At 37.9% G+C, this 27,408-nt stretch overlaps 1 protein-coding gene across 6 annotated transcripts in view; it reads right to left on the bottom strand.

Moving 5' to 3' along the window:
* Positions 1–27,408, bottom strand: part of GDPD4 (glycerophosphodiester phosphodiesterase domain containing 4) — a 177,868-nt gene that overhangs the window by 10,573 nt on the left and 139,887 nt on the right. For 4 of the 6 annotated variants that reach the window (XM_058687677.1, XM_058687681.1, XM_058687679.1 and 1 more), the window contains one exon: positions 12,112–12,903. The exons of 1 other annotated variant lie outside the window; for it this stretch is intronic. In XM_058687677.1, the coding sequence (XP_058543660.1) occupies positions 12,410–12,903 (494 nt within the window). In that variant the 3' untranslated portion in view covers positions 12,112–12,409. Of the gene's footprint in view, positions 1–12,111; positions 12,904–27,408 lie in introns of those variants that run through there. One more of the 6 variants, XM_058687680.1, reaches the window with a different exon arrangement.

Here is a 27,408-nt window from a genome sequence, read left to right as displayed (position 1 = left end):
GTTGTAACTGAGGTGCAAAATAAACTAGATGCAGTCACAGCAAGGATGGAGGAGGCAGTGGAGAATTAAGTGAAATAGAAGATAAAATTATGGAAAATGATGAAGCCAAGAAAAAGAGAGATAAGAAAAGAATTAGGAAACTAAGTGATTCAATGAAACATAATAATATCCATATCACAAGAGTTCCAGAAAAGAAGAGAGAGAAAGGGGCAGAAGGTTTACTTGAACAAATTATAGCTGAGAACGTCCCTAATCTGGGGAAGGAAATGGACATCCAAATACAGGAGGCACAGAGAACTCCCTTCAGATTTAATCAGAATAGATCTTCTCCATGGCATATCACAGTGAAACTGGCAAAATACAAAGATAAAGTGAGAATTCTGAAAGCAGTTGGGGACAAATGGGCCTTAACCTACAAGGGTAGACACATAAGGGTAGTAGCAGACTTATCCATTGAAACTTGGCAGGCCAGAAGGGAGTGGCAGGAAATATTCAATGTGCTGAATAGGAAAAATATGTAGCCAAGAATCCTTTAGCCAGCAAGTCTGTCATTTAGAATAGAAGGAGAGATAAAGGCTTTCCCAGACAAACAAAAACTGAAGGGATTCATGACCACTAAACCAGCCCTGCAAGAGATCCTAAGGGGGACTCTGTGAGTGGAATGCTGTAAAGACTACAAAGGAACAGAGACATCACCATAAGCATGAAACCTATAGATAACACAATCACACTAAGTCCATATCTTTCAATAATAACTCTGAATGTAAATGAACTAAATGCTCTAATAAAAAGACATAGGGTATCAGAATAGATTAAAAAAAAAACAAGATCCATCTATATTCTGTCCATAGGGACCCATTTTAGACCTGAGGACACCTTCAGATTGGAAGTGAGGGGATGGAGAACCATCCATCATGCTACTGGAAGTCAGAAGAAAGCTGAAGTGCCATACTTCTATCAAACTAGATTTAAACTAAAGGTTGTAACAAGAGATGAAGAAAGGCATAATATAATTATGAGGTCTATCCATCAAGACCTAACAATTGTAAATGTTTATGCTCCAAACTTGAAAGTTCCCAAATATATAAATCAATTGAGCAATCTTATTGATAGGAATACTGTAATTATAGGGGAATTTAACACTCCACTTATAGCAAAGGACAGATCATCTAGGCAAAAAAACCCAATAAAGATACAATGGCCTTGAATGATACACTGGACCAGATGGACTTGACAAGTATATTCAGAACTTTTCATCCAAAAGCAGCAGAATATAAATTCTTCTCAAGTGCACATGGAACATTCTCCAAGATAGATCACATACTGGGTCACAAAACAGCCCTCAACAAATATAAAAGAATTGAGATAATACCATGTATATTTTCAGATCACAACACTATGAAACTTGAAATCAAACACAAGAAAAAATTTGGAAAGCCTCCAAATGCATGGAGGTTAAAGGACATCCTACTAAAGAATGAATGGGTTGGGGTGCCTGGGTGGCTTAGTTGGTTGAGCGCCCGACTTTGGCTCAGGTCATGATCTTGCTGTCCATGGGTTTGAGCCCCACATCAGGTTCTGTGCTGACAGCTCAGAGCCTGGAACCTGTTTAAGATTCTGTGTCTCCCTCTCTCTCTGCCCCTCCCTCACTCATTCTGTCTCTCTCTCTCTCTCTCTCTCTCTCTCTCTGTCAAAAATAAACATTAAAAAAATTTTTTAAACAGAATGAATGGGTTAATCAGGCAATTGAAGAAGAAATTAAAAAATATATGGAAGCAAATGAAAATGAAAACATGACAGTTCAAACTTTTTGGGATACAGCAAAAGCAGTCCTAAGAGGAAAATACATTGCAATCCAGGCCTATCTCAAGAAACAAGAAAAATCCCAAATACAAAATCTAACAGCACACCTAAAGGATCTAGAAGCAGAACAGCAAAGAAACCATGAAGCCAGCAGAAGAAGATAAATAATAAAGATTAGAGCAGAAATAAACAATAGGGAATCCAAAAAACCAGAACAGATCAATGAATCTAAGAGCTGCGTTTTTTCTTTTTTTTTTTTAATTTTTTTTTTAATGTTTATTTATTTTTGAGACAGAGAGAGACAGAGCATGAACGGGGGAGGGTCAGAGAGAGGGAGACACAGAATCCGAAACAGGCTCCAGGCTCTGAGCTGTCAGCACAGATCCCGACGCGGGGCTCGAACTCACAGACCGCGAGATCATGACCTGAGCTGAAGTCGGCCGCTTAACCGACTGAGCCACCCAGGCGCCCCAGAGCTGCGTTTTTTAAAAAAATTAACAAAATTGATAAACCCCCAGCCAGACTTCTCAAAAAGAAGAGGACCCAAATAGATAAAATCACAAATGAAAAATGACAGATCACAACCAACATCACAGAAAAACAAACAATTATCAGAGAATACTATGAAACATTATATGCCAGCAAACTGGACAACCTGGAGGAAATGGACAAATTCCTAGATACCCACACACTACCAAAAGTCAAACAGGAAGAAATAGAAAATTTGAACAGACCCACAGCCAGCAAAGAAATTGAATCAGTCATCAAAAATCTTGCAACAAATAAGAGTCCTAGGCCAGATGATTTCCTGGGGGAATTTTGCCAGACATTTAAAGCTGAGTTAATACCTATCCTTCTCAAGCTGTTCCAAAAAATAGAAATGGAAGGAAAGTTCCCAGATTCATTCTATGAAGCCAGCATTACCTTGATTCCCAAACCAGACAGAGACCCCACTAAAAAGGAGAATTACAGGCCAATATTCCTGATGAACACTAATTCAAAAATTCTCAACAAGATACTAGCAAATCGAATTCAACAATATATCAAAGGAATTATTCACCACGATCAAGTGGGATTCATTCCTGGGCTACAGGGCTGGTTCAATATTCACAAATCAATGTTATACATCACATTAATAGAAGAAAGGATAAGAACCATATGATACTGTCAATAGATGTGGAAAAAGTATTTGACAAAATACAGCATCCTTTCTTAATAAAAAAACTCAAGAAAGTCAGCATAGAAGGAACATACCTCAAAATCATAAAAGCCATATATGAAAAGCCCACAGCTAATATCCTCAAGGGGAAAAAACTGAGAGCTTTCCCCCAGAGATCAGGAACACAGCAGGGATGCCCACTCTCACCACTGTTTAACATAGTGTTGGGAGTCCTAACCTCAGCAGACACCAAAATGAAATAAAAGGCATCCAAACTGGCAAAGAAGAAGTCAAACTTTCACTTTTCACAGATGACATGATACTCTACATTTAAAGTCTCCACCAAAGAGCTGCGAGAACTGATACATGAATTCAGCAAAGTCGCAGGATACAAAATCAATGTACAGAAATCAGTCGCATTTCTATACAGCAATAATGAAGCAACAGAAAGAGAAATCAAGAAATCAATCCCATTTACAATTGCAACAAGAACAATAAAATACCTAGGAATAAACCTAACCAAAGATGTGAAATATCTGTATGCTGAAAACTATACAAAACCTATGAAGGAAACTGAAGAAGACACAAAGAAATGGAAAAACATATGATGCTCATGGATTGGAAGAAAAAATATTGTTAAAATGTCAATACTACCCAAAGCAATCTACACACTGAATGCAATCACTATCAAAATTCCACCAGCATTTTTCTCAAAGCTAGAACAAATAATCCTAAATTTTGTATGGAACCACAAAAGACCTCGAATAGCCAAAATTATATTGAAAAAGAAAACCAAAGCAGGAGGCATCACAATCCTGGACTTTAGACTCTACTACAAAGCTGGAATCAAGACAGTATGGTACTGGCACAAAAATAGACACTCAGATCAATGGAATAGAACAGAGAACCTGGAATTGGACCCACAAATGTATGGCCAACTAATCTTTGACAAAGCAGGAAAGAGTATGCAATGGAAAAAAGAGAGTCTCTTTAGCAAATGGTGCTGGGACAATTGGACAGCAACATGCAGAAGAATGAAACTGGACCACTTTCTTATACCATACATAAAAAATAAACTCTCAGAATGGATGAAAGACCTAAGTGTGAGATAGGAAACCATTAAAACCCTAGAGGAGAAAACAGGCAACAACTTCTTTGACGTCAGCCACAGCAATTTCTTACTTGACATTTCTCCAAAGGCAAGGGAAATAAAAGCAAACATGAACTATTGAGACCTCATCAAGATAAAAAGCTTCTGCACAGCAAAGCAAACAATCAACAAAACTAAAAGGCAACTGATGGAACGGGAGATGATATTTACAAATGACATATCAGATAAAGGTTTAGTATCCAAAATCTGTAAAGAACTTACCAAACTCAATACCCGAAAAACAAATAATCCAGTGAAGAAATGTGCAGAAGACACGAACAGACACTTTCCCAAAGAAGACATCCAGGTGGCCAACAGACACATGAAAAGATGCTCAACATCACTCATCATCAGGGAAATACAAATCAAAACCACACTGAGATATCACCTCACACCAGTCTGAGTGGCTAAAATTAACAACTCGGAAAACAACAGATGTTGATGAGGATGCGCAGAAATGGGAACCCTCTTGCACTGTTGGTGGGTGGAGCTGCTCTGGAACACAGTGTGGAATTTCCTAAAAAAAATTAAAAATACAACTACCCTATGACCCAGCAATAGCACTACTAGGAATTTATCCAAAGAATACAGGAGTGCTGATTCATAGGGGCACATGTACCCCGATGTTTATAGCAGCACTTTCAACAACAGCCAAATTATGAAAAGAGCCCAGATGTCCATCAACTGATGAATGGATAAAGAAGATGTGGTTTATATATACAATGGAATACTACTTGGCAATGAGAAATAATGAAATCCTGCCATTTGGAACAATGTGAATGGAACTGGAGGGTATTATACTAAATGAAATAAGTCAGAGAAAGATATCACATGTTTTCACTCATATGTGAAACTTAAGAAAGTTAATGGAAGACCATGGGGGAACGGAAGGTGACAAAAATAGTTTCAAACAGAGAGGGAGGCAAACCATAAGAGACTCTTAAATAGAGAGAACAAACTGAGGGTTGATGGGGGTGGTGGGGTAGGGGGAGAAATGGGTGATGGGCATTGAGGAGGGCACTTGTTGAGATGAGCACTGGGTGTTGTATATAAGTGATTAATCATAGGAATCTACCCCCCAAACCAAGAGCACACTGTATATACTGTATGTTAGCTAACATGACAATAAATTTTTTAAAAAACCGCTGAAAGAAATTAAAGCAGACATAAATAAATGGAAAGATATCCCATGTATATAAATATTGACTGGAAGACAATATTGTTAAAATGACATTATCCAAAGTACAGATTCAATGAAATCTCTGTCAAGAACCTAATGGATTTTTTTTTAACATCTTAAAATTTATATGAATCTCAAGGGACCCTGGAAATTCAAAACAATCTTGAAAAAGAAGAATAAAGTTGAAGACTCACACACCTCCTGATTTCAAAACTTCTTATAAAGCTATAGTAATTAAAACGGTGTGGTACTACCATAAAACCTATAGACCAATGGATGGGATGTAGAACACAGAAATAAATGGGTTTATATATGGCTAACTGATTTTATACAAGGAGGCCAAGACCATTCAATGGCAAAAGGACAGATTTTCAACAAATGGCATTGGGATAACTGGGTATCACATGCAAAAGAATGAAATTGGATACTTATCTTACACCGTATATGAAAATGATTTCAAAATGGATCAAAGATCTAAACGTATGAGCTACAATTATAAAACTCTTTGAAGGAAATAGGGGAAAATATTCATGGCATTGGGTATGGTAATGCTTTCTTGGCTATGACACCAATGATACAGGCAACAACAACAACAACAACAACAAAATTGGTCTTCATGAAAATTTAAAACTTTTATGCATCAAAGGACACTGTTCAATCAAGAGTAAAAAAAAGGCAAGCCACAGAACAGGAGAAAATATTTTCAAATCATATATCTGATAAGAGATTAATATCTAGAATATGCAAATAACTCCTAAAGCTGAACAACAATGAAATGAACAACCAGATTTTTTAAAAGCCTAAGGACTTAAACAGATATTTTCCCAAAGAAGATATATACAAATTGCCAATATGCACATGAAAAGATATCCATCATAACTACTTATTAGGAAAATGCAAATCAAAACTATAATCAGATACCACCTTACACCTACAAGGGTGGTGATTATAAAAAATAAAAGAAGTTGGTGAGAATTTGGGGAAATTAGAACCCTTGTACAGGGGTGGTGGGAATGTAAAATTGTGCAGCCAATGTGAAAAATGATATGGCAGTTCCTCAAAAATTAAAAATAGAATTATTGTGTTATCCAACAATTCTCACTTCTGGGTATATACTCAAAAAAAATTAAGGCAGGGACACTAATAGATACTTGTGTGCCCCTGTTTAGGGAAGCATTATTCACAATAGCCTAAAAGCGGAACAACCCAAATGTCCATTGATTGATAAACAAAACATGGTATACACATATAATGGAATATATTTCAGTCTTAAAAAGGAAGGAAATTCTGACATATGTTAAAACATGGATGAGCCTTGAATGGATTAACCTTGAAGTCATTATGCTAAGCAAACTAAGCCCATCATAATAGGACAAATTCTGTATGATTCCACTCATATCAAGTACTTAGAATAAATAGAATCACAGATAGAAAAAATAGAATGGTGGTTGCCAGGGACTTGGAGGGAGGGGAGAAATGAGGGGTCATTGTTTAATGCGTACAGAGTTTGTAGGGTTTATTTTCAGCTCTATTTGGGTATAACTGACAAATAAAAACTGTATATATTTAAGGGGTACAGCTTAATGTTTTGATATACCTATATATTGTGAAATAATCACCACAAACTAATTAACCTCATATAATCACCATTTTATTTTTTTGTTTCCTTTTGTGGTGAGAACACGTAAGACTTATCCTCTTAGCAAATTTCTAGTATACAACATTGGCAACTAAATTATACTGCTATACATTAGATTTCCAGAAATTATTCATCTTGTATAACTGAAACATTACACCCTTTGATCAACATCTCCTCATTTCTTCCTCACCCTAGCAACCACCATTCTATTCTCTGCTTCCAGGAGTTTGACTATTTTAGATCCTACATATAAGTAAAATCACGGAATATTTGTCTATGTCTGCCTTATTTCATTTAGCATAATGTCCTTCAGTTTCATCAATGGTGTTGCAGATGGAAGGATTTCCTTCTTTTTTAAGGCTGATTAATATTCCACACCAGAAACCAGCTGAACTACTCCTACCCACTGGGCGAACAAGAAAAAACCCACATTGAAACAAGGAGAGGCTGAGACACAATCTTGCCATAAACCTCACCCCTGGCATGGCAACACACAACCAGAAGGAAACTCACAACTTCTGGCTTCTCTCTGAGGAGAAAAGAGTTTGGACCTTGTATTTGGTGGCCTGAATTTTAAGACTTCTGTCTGAAAGATTAGCCCCCAAAACATCTAACTTTGAAAGCCAATGGGGCTTGTATCTACCAAATCCATAAGGCTATCGCAAACTCAAAGACCATTCTTTTTTTTTTTTTTAATGTTTATTTTTGAGAGGGAGAAAGTGTGAGTGGAGGAGGGGCAGAGAGAGGGAGACATAGAATTTGAAGCAGGCTCCAGGCTCTGAGCTGTCAGCACAGAGCCCAATGTGGGGCTCAAACCCATGAGATGTGAGATCATGACCTGAGCCAAAGCTGGGCACTTAACTGACTGAGCCACCCAGGTGCTCTAACTCAAAGACCATTCTTAAAGGACTTATGTGGCCTTACCATGGCTAACACCCAGGGCCCAGTGCAGAGGCAAAAGAGTAAAACATACCTAGTCTTTTCACTAAAGAGACCTACCTATTTATCTTAATAGCTGCAGCTGGAGGGGCCAGGTTTCACATTTAACATACATCTAGGGGCCAACTGCAGTACTCTCCAGAGACTACAATGGCTGGTGGGTGCCATCTTTATGTTCTCCCTCTGCCTTACTCCAGGTCACCAGTATTTCTCAGAAAAGAGCCTGACCACATGTCTGCTGTCTTGATTTTTATAGCTGCCGCTCTGGTAGCCGATGGAGCTTAAATTCACAGATCTCACAGGACTAGAACAGAGAAACAATTCTTAACTGGCTATAGCACAGAGTTGTCAAACAGAAACACCCAGTCTTTCTGTGAAGGAGGCCTATTTGCTTATCTTAAAAGATGAAGCCTGAGAGGTAGGCTTCTGATTTAGCCTACAGCTAGAGGTGAGCTGCAAACCTCTCCAGAGATCAGGATGCCCATGGGCACCATCTTCATGCTCTCCCTCTGCCCTGACCCAGGTTGCTGTTGTCTCCAAGAAAATAGTTTGTGTACACGTCTGGTAACCTGGCTTCTGTGGGTGCCACCTGGAGGACATATCCCTTGATAGCCTGGCTCTAGTAACTAGGAGGTTAGTGTTCACAGGTTTAATGAAATGGTAGCAAACAAAAAAAAATAGTTTATAACTGGCTATATTCTTAGGACTCAGTGCAGAGAAGACAGAAATATCCATTTCCCAGTTTTCCCTTGAAAGAGGTATATTTGCATACTTTAGAAGCTGCTGAGGTTCTGACTTCTCATTAGCCTGCATCTAGGTGCTGAGATCCCTCCCTCTTTGGGACACTGAAAGGTCTTGGCACACCTTCAACTACCAGAGCCACTAAGAACAAATAGGCCTGCTTAGACAATTACAAAGGTTTGAGAGACAACCGAGAGATAGGGCAGGGTTGGATAATAAGGTTCATCTCCTACACCAGACCACTTTTTCAAGACTCAGAAAGGCAGTTGTTTACCTAAGGCATAGAAACCATCACAGAGAGTCAAGGAAAATGAAAAATAGAGGAATATGTTCCAAATGAAAGAAAAAGATAAAACCTCAGAAAAAGACCTTAATGAAAAGGAGTTAAGTAATTTACCTTATGAAGAGTTTAAAATACTCATAATAAAGATGCTCACTAATGGCAGGAAAGCAATGCATGAACAAAGCAAGAATTTCAACAAAGGGGTAGAGAATATAAGAAAATACCAAACAGAAATTAGACCTGAATAATACAATAAATGAGCTGGAAAAGTTCAACAGAAGGGTTCAATAGCAGATTAGATAAAGCTAAAAGAGGACAAGCAAACCTGAAGACGGGGCAGTGGAATTCATCCAATCAGAAGAGTAAAAAGAATGAAAACATAGTGAAGATTGATTAAAGGACTGTACAACATCAAGTGGACCAATATGCACTTTACAGGGGTTCCAGAAAGAGAAAAGAGAAAGAAAGAGATAGAAAATTTCTTTGGAGAAATAATGGTTGAAAACTTCTCTAACCTGGGAAATGAAGCAGATATTCAGATCCAGGAAGCCTATAGAGTTCCATAAGATGAATTCAAAGAGACCCACACCAAGACACATTATAATTATCAAAAGTTAAAGACAAGGAGAAACGCAAGAGGAAAACAACTTGTTACATATAAGAGAACCCCCACAAGACTATATGCAGATTTTTCAGCCAAGGCCAAAAGAAAGTGGAACAATATATTCAAAGCGCTAAAAGAAAAAAAGGGTCACCAAGAATATTCTACCCAGCAAAGTTGGCCTTTAGAATTCAGAAACAGTCAAAGTGTTTACTAGACAATCAACACCTGAAAGAGGTAGCACCACTAGACTGGCCTTAAAGGAAATGTTAAAGAGACTTCTTTAAGCTGATATGAAAGGGTGTTAATTAATAACAGGAAAATATATGAAGGTACAAATATCAATTGTAAAGGTAAATATATAAATTCAGAAGAATCTACTGTAATGGTGGTATGTTAATTACTTATAGATCTAGTATGAAGGCTAAAAGACAAAAGTAATAAAAATAACTGTAACTGCAATAATTTATTAATGGATACACAAGATACAAGATGTAAATTGTGATATCAAAAACATAAAACGTGGGGGTGGGAGAGTAAAAACGTAAAGCTTTAGAATGTGTTCAAACTAAAGTTATCGACTTAAAATAAACTGGTATAAGATGTTTTATGTAAGCTTCATGGTAAACACAAAGCAAAGACTTACAGAACGTACCCAAAAGATAAAAAGAGTCTAAGTATGCCACTACAGAAAATCTTCAAATCACAAAGGGAGAGAGCAAGAGAAAAAGGAACAGAAGAATTACAAAACATCCAGAAAACAATTAACAAAATGGCAATAAGCCCACACCTATCAATAATTACTTTAAATGTAAATGGCAAAGTTCTCCAATCAAAAGACAGAGTGTGGCTAAATGGATTAAAAAACAAGACCCAACTATATGCTGCCTACAAGAGACTCACTTTAAGGATACACAGACTGAAAGTGAAGAGATTGAAAAAGATATTCCATGCAAATGGAAACCAAAAGAAAGCTGAAAGAAAAGAATTCCATTACATGTATACACACATATATATACACATACATGTATCACATTTTCTTTACCTATTCACGCATCAACAGACATTTAGGTTGTTTTCATATATCGGCTATTGTGAATAATGCTGCAATAAACATGGAAGTACAGCTATCTCTTCATGGTACTGATTTCATTTCTTTTGGATATATACCCAATAGTGGGATTGCTGGACTATAGTAGTTGTATTTTTTATTTTTTTGAGGTACCTCTCTATGGCTTTCCATAGTGGTGGTAACAATTTACATTCCCATCAACAGTGTACAAGAGTTCTCTTTTCTTGCCATGCTAACATTTGTTATCTTTTGTCTTATTGATAATAGTCATTCTACCAGGTGTGAGGATTTCTCTTCATGGTTTTGACTGAATTTCCATTTTTGTGTACCTGTTGGCCATCTGCATGTATTTTTTTGAGAAACGTCTATTCAGGTCCCATTCCCATTTTTTACTCAGGTATGTATATTTTTACATATGTATGTATGTATTTGCTATTGGATTGTAGGAGTTCCTTATATATTTTGGATACTAACCCTTTATTAGATATATGATTGCAAATATTTTCGCCCACTCTGTAGGTTGCCTCTTCACTCTGTTGATTGTTTCCTTTGCCATGCAGAAGCTTTTTAGTTTGATACAATCCCACTTGTTTATTTTTGCTTCTGTTGCCTGCACTTCACTATCATGTCCAAAAAATCATACCTCAGATCAATGTCAAGAAGGTTTTTCCCTATGTTTTCTTCTGGTAACTTTATAGTTTCAGATCTTACGTTTAAGTAACCATCCAGAGTTTCTGTTTTGCAAAATGAAAAAGTTCTGGAGGTGGATGGAAGTGATGATTGCACAACATGAATGTACTTAATGCTACTGGGCTGTACACTTAAAAGTAGTTACAATGATAAATTTTGTCATGTATATTTTACAATTTTTTTAAAGGACGAATGAAAAAAGAATTTAAGATTGGTGTTAAAGTTTTGTTAGACTAATGTTGTCTATCACGCCTGGTGACAGTTCTTTCACTGTTACCTTGAAAAATTATTTAAGCATTTATATTTGTAAATAATTATATTTAGTTATTTATTATAGTTCTATTTATCTTGACTCATCCACTAGATTGACTTTTATCTGAGGGAAGTGGCAACATCCCATTCTTAGTGTGAGTCAAGAGAATAAAGCTCTAGGGCTTGTGCTTAGGTTTGATGAGGTATTTAAAAATATTCCATTTTTATCTCATTGCAGTGCTTCTTTCACTTGGTAAATGGCAGGCATTTCTTCCTTTTTGGGGATCCTCCAGATTGATAGGTCCCAAACACTTGCTGTGGCTCTGACTTTCACTCAAGGTCTAGGGCCACTGGGTGGGCATGGGATTATGCCCATCATCCCACTGGGGAATCAGCCATGGACAAGCTATTAGAAAGTATCTCACTGCACACTAGATCATACAATATGCATGTAAGATGATCTTTCCCCAAACTCATGGCCTTACCTATGCCACTTCTCATTCTCTGACTCAGGATGGCATCACTTTTGCACTCATCCCCTAGTCTCTGTCAGCGTGAGTGATAGCTGAGGGGTCCAAAGAATACACCAGTAACCTTCTGCATTCCTGAGAAGTTGCCTTTATTCCCATGCTGATGTGCACAGTCATTCCTTTAGCAGGAAGTACTATGAAGGGTTAGGATGAGAAACTCTCTAACATCAGAGAACAACTAACTCCAGCTTCAAGACCACAACAGTTTTTCCCTTGCCTATCCCCTAGAGATGCATTCTTTATTGAAAGCACTAGACCAGAGGGGTTCTCCTGAGAGCCTCAATGGCCCTTCTGCACTCCTTTCTTGACCACTTCCCACCATCACCACTCTTAGGAACAGAGATGAAAAGGAACAGGAAAGCAATATTGGCTAATTCTTCTTTGAGGTCAGCTCATAGGAAAACATGCTGGATATGGCAGAAAATACTGAAAAAGAGTATTGTTGAGAGGATTCAAAGGTAGAGGTCTTTTCAGATTCTGTTTTAGATTGAGCAATCTCTAAGGAAGAAATTGTTGGTTTATTCACCTTTAGGGAAGGCAATGCGGTTTCAAGGGTAGCCTCTGTGGGAGCATCCCAGGTGGGTTCAAATGTTTTCTCGGTGGGTGATGGTTGTCTAACATCATCCTTGCTAGGCATCAGTGGTTTGATGGTTTCCTTGACTTGCTCTGGTTCACTGGATTTCTTCTTGGGGACTACTAAAAAATGGCAAGAACCTGGATGTTTCTTTGTGCTCTTGGTTAAAGCTGGGTAGAAGGCTGATAGAGCCCAAGGATTTCCCAAAACTCGGAAGGAAGGCTTATTGGGTAAATTTGTAGAGTCCTGACTCCCATGTTCCCTCTGTTGTAGGCTTAAACTCCGAAGATCTGTGGGATAGAAACAACAAAAACAAAGATTCCTCAAATGTCACTTCTCTAATCTTTTCTGGTCATGTTGAGAAGTTTTATCATCTTTAAAATGTTGGCCCCTCACGTACCATCTCAGGTTCTTTCCCCCCTTAGTTTTCCCTTCCCCAAACTTTGTAAGGATTTTATTATGGCACTCGAGTTTAAGAGTCTATTGTAGGGGCGCCTGGCTGGCTCAGTCGGTTGAGCGTCCAACTTCAGCTCAGGTCATGATCTCCCAATGTGTGAGTTCAAGCCCCGCGTCGGGCTCTGTGCTGACAGCGCAGAGCCTGGAGCCTGCTTCAGATTCTGTGTCTCCCTCTCTCTCTGCCCCTTCTCTGCTCATGCTCTGTCTCTCTATGTCTCAAAAATAAATAAAAACATAAAAAAAAAAGAGTCTATTGTATGAGATTTTAGGTCACCATGAAAGCTCTCAGAAGGTAGGAAGTCACATCTGCTTAAAGTTCATGCATTTCACAACCACTGCTTCCAAATCAATTTGAACAAACAAATGAATACATCCTCAATTAGGATGGGAGCTTTTTAAAGGCAGAGACTTCGTCTTGCTTGCCACTACATACACAGTGCTCAGCAGCATCTGTCACACAAGTAAGTTCTGAAAAAATAATTTTAATCTGACAGAAAAATAAATGATGGAGACTACTTCTAGTAATGGAGCTAGAAAACTGAATCTTACCAAAGACAAATTAATAACTGGATAATAATTAACCCAAGAAAACACCTTAAAATCATTTAAGATTTTACAATACGGTGAGGAACTGTGGGGCCAAAATCTAGAAGATAATGAGAATCCAAAGAAGTCAGTCCAGATCTCAGTTGTTTTTGCCCTGAGTGTAATGTCAATCTTGAAACCACCACACACATGAGCTTCATTTTCTGTCAGCTTTACAGAAGGAAGGGGATTCTAATTGCACTTTAATTGAATTTGTAGGTCAATTCCATGACAAGTAGTATCTGTGATATTAGGTTTTCTAATTCATAAATGTGGCATGTTGGTCCATTTGTGTCTTCTCTCAGTAAACTTCTGTAGCTTTCGGTGACCAACCATATCTTCTCTGTGACAGCTTGCAATGTTTTCCTTAAATTTATTCCTATTTTGCTTTTTTGGTGTTGTAATTGATGCTATTTAAATTTTTAAGTTTCTAATTATTTATTGCTAATATATAGACATACAATTGATTTTTCTGTATATTGACCTTGTATCCTGAGACACTGTTTAACTAACTTATTCCAGTAGGTTTGTTTGTTGATTTCTTAGATTTTTTGTTTAATTTTAATTCTAGTATAGTTAACATACAGTGTTATGTATAATATAGTGATTCAACAATTCCATATATTACTCAATGCTCAAGATAAATATACTCTTAATCTCCTTTACCTATTTCACCCATCCTCCCACCTGCCTCCCCTCTGATAACCATCTGATTGTTTTCTATAGTTAGGTGTCTGTTTTTTATTTGTCTCTTCCCCCCCCCCTTTGTTCATTTTGTTTTTTCAATTCCACACGAGTGAAACCATATGATATTTGTCTTTCTCTGACTTACTTAACTTAGCACTATACTCTCTAGATCCATCTGTGTTGTTACAAATGGCAAGATTTAATCTTTATGGATGAATAATAGACTATTTGTGTGTGTCTTATCCGTTTATTTATTGATGGACACCTGTGTTGCTTCCATAATTTGACTGTTGTAAATAATGCTGTGATAAACATAGGGGTGAATATATCCCTTCAAACTAGTGTTTTTGTATTTTTGGGGTAAATACCCAGTATGTCAATTACTGGATCATAGGGTAGTTCTATTTTTACTTTTTTGAGGAACCTCCACTCTGTCTTCCACAGTGGCTATACCAGTTTGCATTCTCACCAACAGTGCATGAGGGTTCCTCTTTCTCCACATCTTTGCCAACACTTGTTGTTTCTTGTGTTTTGATTTTAACCATTCTGACAGGTGTGAGGTGATATCTCATTGTGGTTTTGATTTGCATTTCCCTGATGATAAGTGATGTTGAGCATCTTTTCATGTATCTGTTTGCCATCTGGATGTCTTCTTTGGAGAAATGTTTGTTCATGTCTTCTGCCAATTTAAAAATTGGATTATTTATTTTTGGGCGTTGAGTTGTATAAATTCTTTATATGCTTTGGATACTAACCCTCAACCCAGTATGTCATTTGCAATTATCTTCTCCCATTCAGTAGGTTATCTTTTGGTTTTGTTAGTTGTTTCCTTCGAAGTACAGAAGTTTTTTATTTTTCCTTTTGTTTCCCTTGCTTCAGGGGACATACCTAGAAAGATGTTGCTATGACCAATGTCAAAGAAATTACTGCCTGTTTTCTCTTCTAGGATTTTTATAGTTTCAGGTCTCACATTTAGATCCTGAATCCATTTTGAGTTCATTTTTGTGTATGGTGTAAGAAAGTGGCCCAGTTTTATTCTTTTGCATGTTCCTATCCTGTTTTCCCAGCACCATTTGTTGAAGAGACTATCTTTTTCTCATTGCATATCCTTTCCTCTTTTATCAAAGATTAACTGACCATACAGTTGTGGTTTTATTTCTGGGTTTTCTCTTCTGTTATGTTGATCTATGTGCCTTTTTTTTTTGTGCCAGCACCATACTGTTTTGATTACTACAGCTTTGAAATATAAGTCCAGAGTTATGATGCCTACAGCTTTGCTTTTCAAGATTGCTTTGGCCAATTGCAGTGTTTTGTGGTTGCATACAAATTCTAGAATCACTTATTATAGTTCTGTGAAAAATGCTGTTGGTATTTTGATAAGTATTGTATTAAATGTATAGATCGCTTTGGGTAGTATACCCATTTTAACAATATTTGTTCTTGCAATTCATGAGCATGGAATGTCTTACCATTACTTTGTGTCACCTTCAATTTCTTTCATCAGTGTTACAGTCTTTAGAACACAGGTCTTTCACCTCTTTGGTTAGGTTTATTCCTAGGTATCTTATTATTTTTGGTGCAGTTATAAATGGGATTGTTTTCCTAATTTCTCTTTTTGCTGCTTCATTAGTGTGTAGAATGCAACAATGATTTTGTACTCTGTGACTTTACTGAATTTGTTTATCAGTTCTAACAGTTTTTTGGTGGAGTTCTTTGGGTTTTCTCTATATAGTATCATGTCATCTGAAAATAGTGAAAGTTTTACTTCTTCCTTACTGATTTGGATGCCTTTTCTTTCTTTTTGCAGTCTTATTGCTATGGCTAGGGCTTCCAGTACAATGTTGAATAAAAGTGGTGACAGTAGACATACTTGTCTTGTTCTTGACCTAAGGGGGAAAGCTCTCAGTTTTTCTCCATTAAGGATGATATTAGTTGTGGGTTTTCCACAAAACCTGTGGCCTTTATTATGTTGAGGTATGTTCCCTCTAAAACTACTTTGTTGAGAGTTTTTACATGAATGGCTGTTGTACTTTGTCACGTGCTTTTTCTGCATCTATTGAAAGGATCAGATGGTTGTTATCCTTTTATTGATGTGATGTATCGCACTGATTGACTTGTGAATATTGCACCACCCTTTCAACTCAGAAATAAATCCCACTTGATTGTGGTGAATAATTTTTAAAAATATATTGTTGGATTCAGTTTGCTAGTACTTTGTTGAGGCTTTTACATCTATGTTCATCAGGGATATTGGCCTGTAGTTTTCTTTTTTAGTTTTTTCTTTTTTTTTTAGGTGTGTGTGTGGGTGCGTGCGCGCACATGCATGTATGTATGTGTGTCTTTATTTGGTTTTGGTATCAGGGTAATGCTGGACTCATAGAAAGAATTAGGAAGTTTTCCTTTCTCTTATGTTTTCTGGAATAGTCTGAGAAGATTAGGTATTAAGTCTTCTTTAAATGTTTGGTAGAATTCACCTGTGTAGCTGTCTGGTCCTGGATTTTTTTGTTTGTTGGGAGTTTTTTAAGTTACTGATTCAATTTCATTGCTGGCAATTGGTCTGTTCGAATTTTCCATTTCTTCCTGCTTTGGTTGTGGTGGGTTATCTGTTTCTAGGAATTTATCCATTTCTTCTAGGTTGTCCAGGTTTTTTTGAAATGTACTTTTTTATAATATTCTCTTACAGTCCTTTATATTTCCATGGTGTTGGTTATTTCTCTTTCACTTCTGATTTTGAGTCCTCTTTTTTTTCTTTCTTTTTAAAATATGTCTGGCTAGAGGTTTATCAATTTTGTTGATCTTTTCGAAGAAACAGCTGGCTTCATTGATCTGTTCCATTGTTTTTTCAGTTTCTATATCATTAATTTCTGCTGTAATCTTCATTATTTCCTTCCTTCTGCTGTTTTTGGGTTTTGTTTGTTGTTTGTTTATTGTTTGTTTGTTGTTCTTCTAGCTCCTGTAAGGTTAGGTTGTTTGCTGGAGATTTTTCTTGCTTCTTAAGGTAGTAGGCTTGTATTGCTATAAACTTCTTAGAACCACTTTTGCTGCATCCCAAAGATTTTGGATTGTTGTGTTTCCATTTTCATTTGTCTCCATGTATTTTTTTTAATTTCCTCTTTGATTTCTTGCTTGACCCATTCATTGTTTACTAGCATGTTATTTAACCTCCACCTATTTGTGTTCTTTCCAGATTTTTTTTCTTGTGGTTGCTTTCTAGTTTCATCACGTTGTGGTCAGAAAAGATGTGTGGTATAACTTCTTTTTTAAATTGTTGAGAATTGTTTTATGACTTAATATGTGATCTATTCTGGATAATGTTCCATGTGCACTTGAAATGAATGTGTGTTCTGTTTTAGGATGAATGTTCTGAATATATCTATTAAATCATCTGGTCCAGTGTGTCATTCAAAACCACTGTTCCTTACTGATTTTCCGTTTAGAGGACTTGTCCATTGTTGTAAGTCGGGTGTTAATGTTCCCTATTATTGTATTACTATAGATTAGTTCCTTTATATTTGTTATTAACTGGTTTATATATTTGGATGCTTCCATGTTGGATGCATAAACATTTCCAATTATTATGTTTTCTTGTTGTATTATCCCTTTAATGTTTATATAGTGTCCTTCTTTGTCTCTTGTTACAGTCCTTGTTTTAAAGTTTTTTTTTTTTTTTTAATTTTTTCAACGTTTTTTATTTATTTTTGGGACAGAGAGAGACAGAGCATGAACGGGGGAGGGGCAGAGAGAGAGGGAGACACAGAATCCGAAACAGGCTCCAGGCTCTGAGCTGTCAGCACAGAGCCCGACGCGGGGCTCGAACTCACGGACCGCGAGATCGTGACCTGGCTGAAGTCGGACGCTTAACCGACTGCGCCACCCAGGCGCCCCTGTTTTAAAGTTTTGATTGATATAAATATTGCTACCTCGGCTTTCTTTTCATATCCATTTGCATGATAAATATTCTTCCATTTCCTCACCTTTTTTAAATTTTCAAGTTAGTTAACATACAATGTAGCCTTGGCTTCAGGAGTAGGACCCAGTGCTTCATCTCTTACATATGATATCCAATGCTCATCCTGAAAGTGCCCTCCTTAATGCCCATCACCCATTTAACCCGCTCCCCACCCACCCACCCACCAACCTCCTCTAACAACCCTCAGTTTGTTCTCCATTTTTAAGAATCTCTTATGGTTTGCTTTCCTCTCTGGTTTTTTAAATCTTATTTTTCCTTCCTTTCCCTTATGTTGAGTTTCTCAAATTCCACATATGTCCATCTCCTAACTTTCAATCTGCATGTGTCTTTAGGTCTGAAGTGAGTCTCTTGTAGTCAGCATATAGATGGGTCTTTTTCTTATTCTATCTATTCCAACAAACTATGTCTTTTGATTGGAGCAATTAGTCCATTTACAGACTACATAATTATTGACAGGAATGTATTTATTGCCATTTTGTTATTTGTTATATGTTTTTGTGGATCTTCTCTGTTTGTTTCTTCACTTGCCCTCTTCTCTCACCATAAGTTGGCTTTCTTTAGAGATATACCTAGATTTCTTTCTTTTTTATTTTTTGCCTATTACTTGTTTTTCATTTGTTGTTCCCATTAGGTTTGTATATAATATCTTCTGCTTAAGTTGATGGTCACTTAAGTTTGACCCATTCTTTACTCCTCTCCTCCCCATGTTTTAGGTATATGGTATAATACTTCACATCCTTTCATTTTGTGAGCCTCTTGACTGATTTTTACATACATACTTATTTTTACTGCTTTTGTGCTTCCTATTAACTCTTATTAATGGTCATTTCCTTTCCACTCAGAGTCCCCTTTAACATTTCTTGTAGGGCTGGCTTAGTGGTCATGAACTTCTTTAACTTCTGTCTGGCTGGGAAACTCATTATCTCTCCTTCTATTCTGAATGATAGCCTTGCTGGATACAGTATCCTTGGCTACAGATTTTTCCATTTCAGCATTTTGAATGTATTATACCACTCCCTTCTGACCTGCAGAGTTTCTGGTGAAAAATCCACTGATAGCCTTAAGGGGCTTTCCTTCTATGTAGCTGTTTTCTTTCCTCTTGCTTTTAAAATTCTTTATCACTGTCTTTTGACGTTTTAATTACTATGTGTCTTATGGACCTCCTTGGGTTGATTTTTGCTGCAGGATCTCTGTGCCTCCTGGATCTGAATTTGTTTTCTTTCCCAAATTCACAAAGTTTTCAGCTATTGTTTCTCCAAATAAATTTTCTGTCCCCTTTTCTCTTCTTCTTTTGAGATCCCTACATTGCGAATGTTATTGCACTTGATGGAGTTACTGAGTTCCCTAAGTCTATTCTCATTTTGCATAATATTTTTCTCTTACCTGTTCAGCTTGATTACTTTCCATTACACTATCTTCTAGGTCACTGTTCCATTCTTCTGCTGCTTCTAGCGTACTATCTATTTCATCTAGTTTACTTTTTTTTTAAATGTTAATTTATTTTTGAGAGACAGAGCATGAGCAGGGGAGGCACAGAGAGGGAGACACAGAATCTGAAGCAGGCTCCAGGTTCCAAGCTGTCAGTACAGAGCCTGACGTGGGCCTCAAACCCATGAACTGCAAGATAATGACCTGAGCCAAAGTCAGACGCTTAACTGACCGAGCCAACCAGGTGCCCCATAGTTTATTTTAAATTTCAATTACTGTGTTATTTCTGATTGGTTCTTTTTTTTAAAGCTCTTTAAGGGTCTCACTGATGTCCTCTACTCTTTTCTCAAGTCCATTGAGTATCTTTATGATCATTACTTTAAGTTCTCTATCAGGCATATTATTTATCTCCATTTCCCTTAAGTCTCTTGCTGTGATTTTGTCCCACTCTTTTATTTGGGACATATTCCTCAGTCTCATTTTTGTCTAACTTTCTGTGTCTGTTTTTCTTTTTCTTTTTGTCTTTAATGTGTATGTATATATATATATATATATATATATATATATATATATATCACTATATATATATATATAATAGTCAAGTTATGTCTGTTTTTCTGTGTTAGGTAAGTCAGCTATGTCTCTTGCTCTTGAAAGTAGTGGGTAGGGTACACAATTTAACAAGGTGGTGCTAGTCCTCTTCCACAGTGCAAGCATAGCCATCACAGAAACAGAACCCAGTCAGCTTCACAAAGCACATGTGGGCTGGGGGCACAGTTTTAATAAGGTGTGACAATCACCCATGGGAGATCACCAGCCTCCACTGGATGTAGGCCCTACAAAGTGTACAGTTGGAAGATGTGTTGGCAAGATTTGTGCTGGTCTTCTGGGGGAGGGGAACAGCAACACCAGGACTGAGGAAAGCCTGGCTTGAGGGGATGGGGTGTAGTATAAGCAAATTAGCTAGTGAATGCTGGTGCCACATTGGTTCGCACAGGTGGCCATGTGTTTATGCTAGGTGGGGCAAGGGAGGGAGACAATGCCTGCCAGCTCCTTTGTTACTGGAGAAGTCCCTCAGTGAACTCTGAGATTAGTAAATAACACTCCCTCTATGCCCCCAGTGTTTTTCAAACTGCTGCTTCTATGCTGTATCCCTGTGGGCTGTGTGTTGTGCTGTCTCTTTAAGGGTGGGGACTCAGTTTCCTATTGCCCTCTTGGCTCTCCTAGAGCCAAGCCTGCTGATTTTTAAAGTTCCAGGCTTTAAGTCTCACTGGTTAGAAGAACTCATGAAATTCAGCCCCTCTGGTTTTCAACACCAAATGTTATGGGATTCATCTTCCCTGTCCAGACTTCTGGGTGTGATAGTCTGTTTTTTCTCCCCTCTCCACACCCATAGCTCCCTCTTTCTGGTGGTTAAACCCATCTAAATCACACTATATCTTTGCCCTTCTTACCCTCTTCTCTATATTTAGTTGTGAAGTTTGTTCTGGCAGTCTTTGAGACATTTTCTGGATTATTTACACTGGCATGAGTGTTAACTGGTTGTGTCCATGGGACGAGGTGACTTTAGGGTTCTCCTACTCCACTGTCCTGGGAAGTCTAGAATTTTTATGTAATTAATCTGCAAATGAGGAGTTTTTTTTATTTCTTCCTTTATGCCTGTTATTTATCTTACCAAACTAGTTAGGATTTCCACAATGCTGAGCAGCAGTGGTGAGAGCAGATACCCTTGCCTTATTTCTGATCTTAGGGGAAAAACATTCATTGTTTCACCGTTAAAAATGATATTGACTGTAGGTTTCCTGTAAATGTTTTCCATCAGATTGAGGAAGTTTAATTCTACTAGTTTTCCCAGAGCTTTTTTTTTTTTTATCATAAATGGGTGCTTACATCTGTCAAATATACTATTTCTACTTTATTAATTCAGTCGATTATATTAATTTTCAAATGATATATTCATCTTGTACTCCTGGGATAAACCCTACTTACTTATGACATATTATCCTTTTTATATACTGATGTATTCAATTTGCTAACATTTTGCTAAGAATTTTTAGGTCTAAGTTCATAATGATATTGGTGTATAAATTTAGTTATTGTAATATTTTTGTCAGTTTTTATAGGAGGGTATTGTTGGCCTCAAAAATCTGCTAGGTAGTGTTCCTCTTCCTTTTTTTCTGAATTGGTATAAAATTAGCATTATTTAATATTTGATTAACCAGTGAAAATTCTCTGGGCCTAGACGTTTCCTTTTGGTGAGGTTTTTGGGATATGCAGTTGATTCTGAAGGTGAGTTATTAAAAATTGCTATTTCTTCTTCTTTTAGTTCTGGTAAGCTGTTTATTTCAAGGGATTTCTCTAGTTTACTTAAGTTGTACATTTTAATGGCATAAAAATGTTCCTAATTTTCCTTTTTATGTCTAGGATATGGACAGATAATCCATTTTTCATTCATCATATCAGCAATCAATCTCTCTCTCTTCCTTTCCCTCCCTTTCTCATCTTGCTCAGAGTTTATCAATTTTGTTAATCTTTTCAAAAAATTAACTTTTACTCAGAACGGATTCTCTGGAGCCAAGCGCAGACGAGAGGCCCACGGAAGAGGGTAGGAAAGGTGGAGAGGCGGTGCGCGCTACACGGACTGGCGGGAGGGAGCCGGGGCGGAGGGGCAGCCCGCCAGCCAAGCAGAGGCCCCGAGTCTGGCTTGCAAAAGCGGAGGGGCCGGACGGAGTGTGTTCGGACAGCAAGCGGGACTTAACATCTGGAAGGTTATAAGCTAACAGCTCTGCTCAGAGAGCGGAGGGCTGGAGGACAACGGGAGGGAGAGTTGTTGGGCCCTGGACGACAGAGTGAAGCTTGGCGGGGAACAAAGGCACTTGCCAGCGCCATCTCCCTCGCCCATCCCCCAGCCAAAATCCCAAAGGGAACCAGTTCCTGCCAGGGAACTTGCTTGCACCATGCAAACACCCAACGCTGTGCTTCTGCGGATCCATCCCTCCGGCGGCAGGTCTGACTCCCTCCCAGTGCCACAGGGCCCCTCCCGAAGTGGATCACCAAAGGAAAAGTGAGCTGAGCCTGCCCCTCTCGCCCCTGTGCACCTTGCCGATCCACCCCAGCCTATACGCCAGATCCCCAGCACCAGAAGCCTGGCAGTGTGCAAGTAGCCCAGTCGGGCCATGCCACCCCAGTGAATTCCGCTCTTAGGGGAAGAGAAGATACACACCAGTCTGACTGTGGCCCCAGAGGCGGGCTGGGGGCAGGCATCAGGTCTGACTGCGGCCCTGCCCACCAACGCAAGTTATTCAAGACAGCAGAGGGGAAGTGCCCTGCAGGTCTGCACCACTCCAGGGACTATCCAAAATGACGAAACAGAAGAAGTCCCCTCAAAAGAATCTCCAGGAAATAACAACAACTAACGAACTGATCAAAAAGGATTTAAACAATATAACAGAAAGTGAATTTAGAATAATAGTCATAAAATTAATCGCTGGGCTTCAAAACAGTATACAGGACAGCAGAGAATCTATTGCTACAGAGATCAAGGGACTAAGGAACAGCCAGGAGGAGCTAAAAAAGGCTATAAATGAGCTGCAAAATAAAATGGAGACGACCAGCTCCAAAATAAAATGAAGACAGCTCGGACTGAAGAGGCAGAAGAGAATAGGTAAACTAGAAGATAAAATTATGGAAAAGGAGGAAGCTGAGAAAAAGAGAGATAAAAAAAATCCAGGAGTATGAGGGGAAAATTAGAGAACTAAGTGATGCACTAAAGAGAAATAATCTACGCATAATTGGTATTCCAGAGGAGGAAGAGAGAGGGAAAGGTGCTGAAGGTGTACTTGAAGAAATAATAGCTGAGAATTTCCCTGATCTGGGGAAGGGAAAAGGCAATGAAATCCAAGAGGCAGAGAGAACTCCCTTCAGACGTAACTTGAATTGATCTTCTGCACGACATAGCATAGTGAAACTGGCAAAATATAAGGATAAAGAGAAAATTCTGAAAGCAGCTAGGGATAAATGTGCTCTAACATATAAAGGGAGACCAATAAGACTCGTGACGGATCTCTCTACTGAAACTTGGCAGGCAAGAAAGGAATGGCAGGAAATCTTCAATGTGATGAACAGAAAATTATGCAGCCGAGAATCCTTTATCAGCAAATCTGTCATTTAGAATAGAGGGAGAGATAAAGGTCTTCCCAAACAAACAAAAACTGAAGGAATTCGTCACCACTAAACCAGCCCTACAAGAGATCCTAAGGGGGAATCCTGTGAGACAAAGTACCAGAGACATCGCTACAAGCATGAAACCTACAGACATCACAATGACTCTAAACTCATATCTTTCTATAATAACACTGAATGTAAATGGACTAAGTGCGCCAACCAAAAGACATAGGGTATCAGAATGGATAAAAAAAACAAGACCCATCTATTTGCTGTCTACAAGAGACTCATTTTAGACCTGAGGACACCTTCAGATTGAAAGTGAGGGGATGGAGAACTATTTATCATGCTACTGGAAGTCAAAAGGGAGCTGAAGTAGCCATACTTGTATCAGACAAACTAGACTTTAAACTAAAGGCTGTAACAAGAGATGAAGAAGGACATTATATATATAATAATTACAGGGTCTATCCATCAGGAAGAGCTAACAATTATAAATGTCTATGCGCCGAATATGGGAACCCCCAAATATATAAAACAAGTAATCACAAACATAAGCAACCTTATTGATAAGAATGTGGCAATTGCAGGGGACTTTAACACCCCACTCACAGCAATGGATAGATCATCTAGACACACGGTCAATAAAGAAACAAGGGCCCTGAATGATACATTGGATCAGATGGATTTGACAGATATATTTAGAACTCTGCATCCCAAAGCAACATAATATACTTTCTTCTCAAGTGCACATGGAACATTCTCCAAGATAGATCACATACTGGGTCACAAAACAGCCCTTTATAAGTATGAAAGAACTGAGATCATACCATGCACACTTTCAGACCACAATGCTATGAAGCTTGAAATCAACCACAGGAAAAAGCCTGGAAAACCTCCAAAAGCATGGAGGTTAAAGAACACCCTACTAAAGAATGAATGGATCAACCAGGCAATTAGAGAAGAAATTAAAAAATATATGGAAACAAACGAAAATGAAAATACAACAATTCAAACGCTTTGGGATGCAGCGAAGGCAGTCCTGAGAGGAAAATACATTGCAATCCAGGCCTATCTCAAAACAAGAAAAATCCCAAATACAAAATCTAACAGAACACCTAAAGGAAATAGAAGCAGAACAGAAAAGATACCCTAAACCCAGCAGAAGAAGAGAAATAAGAAAGATCAGAGCAGAAATAAACAATATAGAATCTAAAAAAACTGTAGAGCAGATCAATGAAACCAAGAGTTGGTTTTTTGAAAAGATAAACAAAATTGATAAACCTCTAGCCATGCTTCTCAAAAATAAAAGGGAGATGACCCAAATAGATAAAATCATGAATGAAAATGGAATTATTACAACCAATCCCTCAGAAACACAAGCAAGTATCAGGGAATACTATGAAAAACTATATGCCAACAAACTGGACAACCTGAAAGAAATGGACAAATTTGTAAACACCCACACACTTCCAAAACTCAATCAGGAGGATATAGAAAGCTTGAACAGACCCATAACCAGTGAAGAAATTGAATCAGTTATCAAAAATCTCCCAACAAATAAGAGTCCAGGACCAGATGGCTTCCCAGGGGAGTTCTGCCAGACGTTTAACACAGAGATAATACCTATCCTTCTCAAGCTATTCCAAAAAATAGAAAGGGAAGGAAAACTTCCAGACTCATTCTATGAAGCCAGTATTACTTTCATTCCTAAACCAGACAGAGACCCAGTAAAAAAAGAGAACTATAGGCCAATATCCCTGATGAATATGGATGCAAAAATTCTCAATAAGATACTAGCAAATCGAATTCAACAGCATATAAAAAGAATTATTCACCATGATCAAGTGGGATTCATTCCTAGGATATAGGGCTGGTTCAACATTCGCAAATCAATCAAGGTGATACATCACATTAATAAAAGAAAAGATAAGAACTATATGATTCTGTCAATCGATGCAGAAAAAGCATTTGACAAAATTCAGCATCCTTTCTTAATAAAAACCCTCGAGAAAGTCAGGATAGAAGAACATACTTAAACATCATAAAAGCCATTTATGAAAAGCCCACAGGTAACATCATCCTCAATGGGGAAAAACTGAGAGCTTTTTCCCTGAGATCAGGAACACGACAGGGATGTCCACTCTCACTGCTGTTAACATAGTGTTGGAAGTTCCAGCATCAGCAGACAACAAAAGGAAATCAAAGACACCAAAACTGGCAAAGATGAAGTTAAGCTTTCACTTTTTGCAGATGACATATTATACATGGAAAATCCGATAGACTCCACCAAAAGTCTGCTAGAACTGGTATCTGAATTCAGCAAAGTTGCAGGATACAAAATCAATGTACAGAAATCAGTTGCATTCTTATACACTAATAATGAAGCAACAGAAAGACAAATAAAGAAACTGATCCCATTCACAGTTGCACCAAGAAGCATAAAATACCTAGGAATAAATCTAACCTAAGATGTAAAAGATCTGTAAGCTGAAAACTATAGAAAGCTTATGAAGGAAATTGAAGAAGATACAAAGAAATGGAAAAACATTCCACGCTCATGGGTTGGAAGAATAAATATTGTCAAAATGTCAATACCACCCAAAGCTATCTACACATTCAATGCAATCCCAATCAAAATTGCACCAGCATTCTTCTCAAAGCTAGAACAAGGAATCTTAAAATTCATATGGAACCACAAAAGGCCCCGAATAGCCAAAGTAATTTTGAAGAAGACCAAAGCAGGAGGCATCACAATCCCAGACTTTAGCCTCTACTACAAAGCTGTAATCATTAAGACAGCATGGTACTGGCACAAAAACAGACACATAGACCAATGGAATAGAATAGAAACCCCAGAACTAGACCCACAAATGTATGGCCAACTAATCTTTGACAAAGCAGGAAAGAATATCCAATGGAAAAAAGACAGTGTCTTTAACAAATGGTGCTGGGAGAACTGGATAGCAACATGCAGAAGAAGGAAACAAGACCACTTTCTTACACCATTCACAAAAATAAACTCAAAATGGATAAAGGACCTGAATGTGAGACAGGAAACCATCAAAACCCTAGAGGATAAAGCAGGGAAAGACCTCTCTGACCTCAGCTGTAGCAATTTCTTACTTGACACATCCCCAAAGGCAATGGAATTAAAAGCAAAAATGAACTATTGGGACCTCATGAAGATAAAAAGCTTCTGCACAGCAAAGGAAAAAACCAACAAAACTAAAAGGCAACCAACAGAATGGGAAAAGATCTTTGCAAATGACATATCGGACAACGGGCTAGTATCCAAAATTTATAAAGAGCTCACCAAACTCCACACCCGAAAAACAAATAACCCAGTGAAGAAATGGGCAGAAGACATGAATAGACACTTCTCTAAAGAAGACATCCGGATGGCCAACAGGCACATGAAAAGATGTTCAACGTCGCTCCTTATCAGGGAAATACAGATCAAAACCACACTCAGATATCACCTCACGCCAGTCAGAGTGGCCAA

Source organism: Neofelis nebulosa, chromosome 10, assembly GCF_028018385.1.
Source record: "Neofelis nebulosa isolate mNeoNeb1 chromosome 10, mNeoNeb1.pri, whole genome shotgun sequence".
NCBI classification, from domain to species: Eukaryota; Metazoa; Chordata; class Mammalia; order Carnivora; family Felidae; genus Neofelis; species Neofelis nebulosa.
The sequence above is the reverse complement of the archived record's forward strand: the minus strand, read 5'-3'. Positions and strand labels throughout refer to the sequence as shown.